The sequence below is a fragment of the Xyrauchen texanus genome, chromosome 10 (genome assembly GCF_025860055.1).
Source record: "Xyrauchen texanus isolate HMW12.3.18 chromosome 10, RBS_HiC_50CHRs, whole genome shotgun sequence".
Lineage (NCBI taxonomy): Eukaryota > Metazoa > Chordata > Actinopteri > Cypriniformes > Catostomidae > Xyrauchen > Xyrauchen texanus.
In genome coordinates, this window is record NC_068285.1 from 17,121,513 (window position 1) to 17,127,512 (window position 6,000).

At 35.0% G+C, this 6,000-nt stretch overlaps 1 protein-coding gene across 2 annotated transcripts; it reads right to left on the minus strand.

Moving 5' to 3' along the window:
• Positions 1-1,623: 1,623 nt before the first annotated feature.
• On the minus strand, positions 1,624-2,758 carry LOC127651096 (extracellular matrix protein 1-like). Of its 2 annotated transcripts, none has more exons than XM_052136819.1 (3): positions 2,629-2,758; positions 2,268-2,530; positions 1,624-1,887 (listed from the first exon to the last, which is right to left on the minus strand). In XM_052136819.1, exons 1-3 carry the CDS (start codon positions 2,681-2,683, stop codon positions 1,684-1,686), a joined length of 522 nt encoding a protein of 173 aa, XP_051992779.1. In that variant the 5' UTR covers positions 2,684-2,758; the 3' UTR covers positions 1,624-1,683. The 2 variants fall into 2 exon arrangements, with proteins under 2 accessions (XP_051992779.1, XP_051992780.1); XM_052136820.1 differs by having other exon boundaries at positions 2,268-2,527; positions 2,629-2,754.
• Positions 2,759-6,000: the final 3,242 nt, after the last annotated feature.

The following is a 6,000-nucleotide window of genomic DNA, read 5'->3' on the forward strand; positions in this document are numbered from 1 at the left end:
CAACATCAGCTATGAGGAACTCTGGTTTTCTTACGTGATAGGAATTCATGGGTGGAAAATAAAACCTAAACATGGCTCACTGATCACGGATCATCCTTATCTTCACTGGTTGAAACCTATTCCAAAATATCAAGCCTGTTCACACATCGTACAATTAAAATTTTATCTCTCAATGCATTGCCCAAGTACGCTAGTGCATGAGAGAAATACTCCCATGTCTTTTTGCAAACTAGTCAGTTTTGCTGGGAATAATATTTTGCATCATGTTTAATTGAGGGATTACTTTGTAAATCTTGGTAAAGCACATCCAACATAGCAAGACAAACGCCAGTTTCAGCACTGAGTTCTGAGAAATTCTCTGAAAAGTACAATATCGTATAGTATGAAAATCCCTTCAGTTCATATTAACCAACTTGTCAAATCAAGCTTGTGCAAGCTCATTTAAATTCATTAAACTGTCAACAAATGAATCACTGCTCTTTGGAAAAAACAAAAACAAAAAAAACACACCCAATCTGCTATTTAGCAGTAGTTTGCTTTAATTTGCTTGTTTGAAAAGGGTTTTTGTTAAGTTTTAGGTAGTTTGCTATATGTGTAAAGTCCAGTTTTATCTAAGAAATCTGCTAAATAGAAAGATCAAAATCACCACAATATAAAAAGTTATAATGGTGATTACATTTATTTCTTACTCATTTCTTCACCAGACAAAGCTCCATGTTTTATCAGCTCTCAGCTGCTTGCTTTTACGCATTTTATTAATATGCATCAGTAGCTTGAGACACATTTTGAGTTTGGCAGAGTGGCACATTTTTGGTGAAGCCTTATATTATTTTACATTTTGCGGTTGGTTTTTTGTCATTGAAATATGTTAAATTATAAAAATTGTTTAAAAATGTTTTTCTTGATTGAACTGTAAATGAAATCAGTGCTGCAATATTTTTTTCCCCATTAAGTCTAATTAGGGCTACAATATTTTTGAATTACAAAAAAATGAACCCTCCTCACACTTGTTGTTATGTTGGATTAGATTCAAATAACATCCTGGCAAATACACAGTTGCGAAATGTCATGTTTTCAAATTCATCAGAAATCACTCTGAGGCAAGGTCATACTTGTCCACAATTCTGAATAAAAAATGCATTAAATTTTAACAGAAAGCTTTGTTTACACAGTATGTTTTGGTAGCTGATTGAGAGGGTACCGCATTGGTAAAAAATTAAAATAAATATATATATATATATATATATATATATATTTATTTTAATTTTTTACCAATGCGTACCCTATATATATATATATTTATATATTCCTGTAAAAGTAATTGTCTGTAATATATTGTTGAAATTAAAATTAGAAATGTATCAAATTCATAACCAACCCCTTCATTTTAAGAACAAACTTGATCACAGTAAATGTATTTCCAATGCATATTTCAATGGATTAACTGCACAATGAATATTTTGTAAAGTATAAACAATTCTGTCCTGCTGTCACGAAGGCCAAGAAGCTGTCCATGTAAGTATAAGATAAAGTTGTTTGGATAAAAATGTTGGAGAATGGTTTAAAATCTTTGCGCAAGCTTTGAATAGGGAGAGAAAAAAAAAGGCAAAATATATTTTTCCATGTATTGCTTTTATTGACACTTTCTTGTTGACAAACTTCCAACTTTCCACTCAACCTGCACTAACATTTTTTGGGGTCCCAGATAAAAAGTTTGTCAGCTGGTATAAGGGGCGCAATGTAACCAGGTAGGCGTTGGTAGGAGGGGTTAGGAGCCTCTTTTTCAAAGCAGTTCCACCTGCCTTGCTGCTTCTTCTCACAACACTTGTGGACCAAAGTCATGGTGCTGTACTCCTCGATACAAAACTGGGAAAGGCCAGTCTCCCACTGCAAAGACAAGGCAGATGAGATGAGATACATCAGACGAGAGCGTAAACTAAAAAATCAGTTTAAAAAATATCTTATATTTGAGCTTCTTCAAAGTAGCCCCCCTTTATCCAAATGGGATGCCTCCCATATATATTTTGGGCACTTGTTGGCTGCATTTCCTTCACAATCAGATCCAAATCATACATTAAAAGTTATTTTCAAGTAAAATGTTAGTTTTTATAAAGAAATGTATACTTTATATTTGTCTCCAAAGATAATTTCAAACATGTAAGCATACGTCTTCTGATCAAATGGTATTTAAGATAATTATAACGTAAGTTCAGCCAAATGTGTTCAACTTTTAACTGGCAGCATGTCTGTCATAGTTCTGCACTCACAGCCTGTTTGGTGCAGCAAAGGATCTGTTTGTATCCTTGGGCCACTCCTCTGTGGCAACACTGAGTGAACCATGCTTCTATTCTGTTCACTGCGTTTCCAGCGCGACGAACATAACTGTAACCTGAAGCAGGAATATAGCTGGCAGGATATCTGGGGCGGCCATTGCCTTGAAGACAGAGGGCATTGAGGTTTTTCAGTGTTGGTTTGGCTGGAGGGAAGTATGGCTTGAGCTTCCCCTCAGGGTCAATATTCCTTGCTCCTGCTTGGGGAAGGGCATGATATAAATTAGTTTAACAAGTTCAAATTATTGAGATGACAAATGTCTTGTAAATATGCAAATGTAGAACAGAAAATTCATACCTCCTAAAGTGAGCTGAAGAGTTAGAACTGTGATGAGTGTGGTTTTCATTCCCATAATATCTTATGTCCTGAAATGAAATGAAGATTTGTGTGAGGTTGGACTGTCAGTGCCTGGACTGGGAGGGACTATGAGGACTTGTCCATATTTAAAGAGGTGGATTGATAACTTGAGGGTTGAGATTACGCTGTGATGCTTATCAATAGTACGTACAAATCTGACAAGGAAAAGGTTGGTTGCTAAAGTTCTATGAAGTAAAAAACGTACTTGACATCATTTCTATGAAACTGATTAGATTTTTTTGCAGCAATGATAAGGGAATTAGTAGTATGTTTTGGAACAGGGTGCTGGTCTTAAAAGGATGACCTCTTTATCTATGAATTTTGTTTGTTTTAGTTAAAGGTCTTGGGCAAAATATAAACCATGTCTAACTTTGATATGAGTAGGACTGGAGTCATAACATTGCATTGCATATTGTACTGTAATATACAGGTGTCGCACTGCCGTCATCGGTCAGCCTTTATCCCTCTTGAGGGCTAATTAGCCTGATTAGGGCCGTGTGGGGAATCACGACCCGGCACCACACTCCACCCTGCCACAACAAGTAAATAATGAAAAATTACTTGTGCTTTAAAACGTTCACATCTGCTGAATTGAAAGGGCATTATTGTTTTGTTTATTGTTTTTAAAGATCCCCATTAGCAGATACCATGGCAGTCAGCTAATCTTCCTGGGGTCCAAACTTGATATACTTCACATAACATTACATACACTTAATTACATATACGTTAAATTACATTACCATACTTTACATTAATATATATATATATATATATATATATATATATATATATATATATATATATATATATATATATTAGTGCCATAGGTAATTACAGCAGTGCTGATGTAGGGCCATATAGCATGATTGCGAGTGTGATATTGCTTACAATAGTTCAATGAACAAGTAAATCAAAAAGAAAAAAAAAATAGTTTCTTACGCGACGAATCAGAATCTGCCGTTGCTTTTTCAAAACAAATGATGCGTCCAAGACTTCGTTAGTAATTCAAAAAGTTCACTTCAGAAATAGTATCATGGCGTGTGCTGTTTCTAACAAGTTATTGGATAAACAAGGATAGATGGCTGGATGTGTGTGTGAGTGTGTGTGTGTGTGTGTGTGTGTGTGTGTGTGAGCGTGTATTTATCACTTTGTGGGGACCAAATGTCCCCATAAGGATAGTAAAACCCGAAATTTTTAACCTTGTGGGGACATTTTGTCGGTCCCCATGAGGAAAACAGCTTATAAATCATACTAAATTGTGTTTTTTGAAAATGTAAAAATGCAGAAAGTTTTCTGTGAGGGTTAGGTTTAGGGGTAGGGTTAGGTTTAGGGGATAGAATATAAAGTTTGTACAGTATAAAAACCATTATGTCTATGGAAAGTCCCCAAAAAACATGGAAACACAACATGTGTGTGTGTGTGTGTGTGTGTGTGTGTGTGTGTGTGTGTGTGTGTGTGTGTGTGTGTGAGAAAGAGAGAGAGAGTGTGTGCAATCACCTGTTGCCACACCCAATCAGAGATGCTGTCAGCTTTCTCAGTGGAAAATAGACGTCCAATCGGGGGTATTCCTCTCTATTTCGCGGTAGCCGGTCCGCAAGAGTCATTCACTATAGAAACCGCAATGTTCTCCACCATTTTAAACAGTATGTATCCAATGTGGAAACTTTTATAGAAAATGCATATATACAATTTAAAGTATTCATATACAGTACATTTCAAAGCCTATCACCCCTGAACATGCAATTAGGTGGAATAATAATTAAAACCAATGTATTTAAAAAGAATGAAAATTCATGAAACAGAACACAATATTGAGAAACTTGTCCAATTACAGTATACATCCTACGGTTTAGTCTGACATCTGCATGCCAATAAATATCTCTGCATATTCTTTTTGAAGGATGATTTATTTGTATTAAACAGATATCAAGAGGAAAAGTATTCCAGTTTGTTATGGCTCTATAAATGATCAACACAATATTACCAAGGTGATATGAAAATGGATGATTCTTCCATTCAAAGCAGTTTCTAAAGAGCACTAGTGAACACGTTAAATAGATCCTGTACACATTAAATAATTCTTTTTTCACCCCAATTTAGAATGCCCAATTCCCAATGCGCTCTAAGTCCTCGTGGTGGCATAGTGACTCACCTCAATCCGGGTGGCGGAGGACGAATCTCAGTTGCCTCCGCATATGAGACTGTCAATCCGCGCATCTTATCACGTGGCTTGTTGAGCGAGTTACCGCGGCAACCAAGCGTGTGTGGAGGCTTCACACTATTCTTTGCAAAACATATAGTTTGTTTTTGTTTTTTGTTTCCATTCCTTGAACCGTTTTTAGTCTCTGGTTTTTACTGTAAAAAATTCTCTCTCAACATTAAAAGCATCCTCAGTACTAAAGCCAACTTGAATGCTGGATGTTGATTTGGAAACTTTTCTTAAAAGTTGGATGAGAAATGTTAATATCATTTTGTTTTTTTCAAGAACAGTTTTACTTTTACTTAAATGAAAAGACACAAATAAACCCTTAATAATTAACACACAGACCTTAATAACATTGATAATACTGATAGAGATAACCCATGCTAGATTGTGATTCTGTTCACAGATTTGTTAACTGAGTTGTTCCGTTGTTCCGAAAACTTTTATTTCTGTCAGTGGTGCCTTTTTATTTCACATGATATCAAATCATTCAATATATACTTCTTAGTAAGAAAACAATCTAAGCACATTATGGTACACAAATAAAACAAATAACCAATAATTCTTATGTATATACTGTAGTTATACAAGATAGTGAACATATAAATGTATTAGTTTAGTTTATTTACATTTAAATATAGCCTAAATGTATAAACCCCATCATAAGATAAGCACTTGAAATATGTAAACATTCTGGGTGAGTGAACAGTTGGTGTTTGGTAACATCGACATCATCGACAACCCCCCCCCCCCCCACACACACACCCCCTCCTTTTGTTTTTTTTACTTTTACATTTGGTTCCCACAATCTTGAATTTCACACCATTCTGTACGGTTGTACATGTTTACAAATGTGTGACTGAAATAGTATACATTTCATATTTTGTTTCTAACAGTTTCTTTTGGTGTAAGTTCTGGTGTATAATAGTAATGATCTTACAGGCAATGGTGTAATAATCAGTATCAGAATTAATTAATTTCACAGCATAATTATTTATAAGGTTTTTCAACAATTATCTAAAATTTCTCCAGTGTTCACAACTAATTATATGTTCAAATGTGAGAACAAAGTGTTGAGTTTGTTTTGACAAGGGTATAGTGAGTGACTT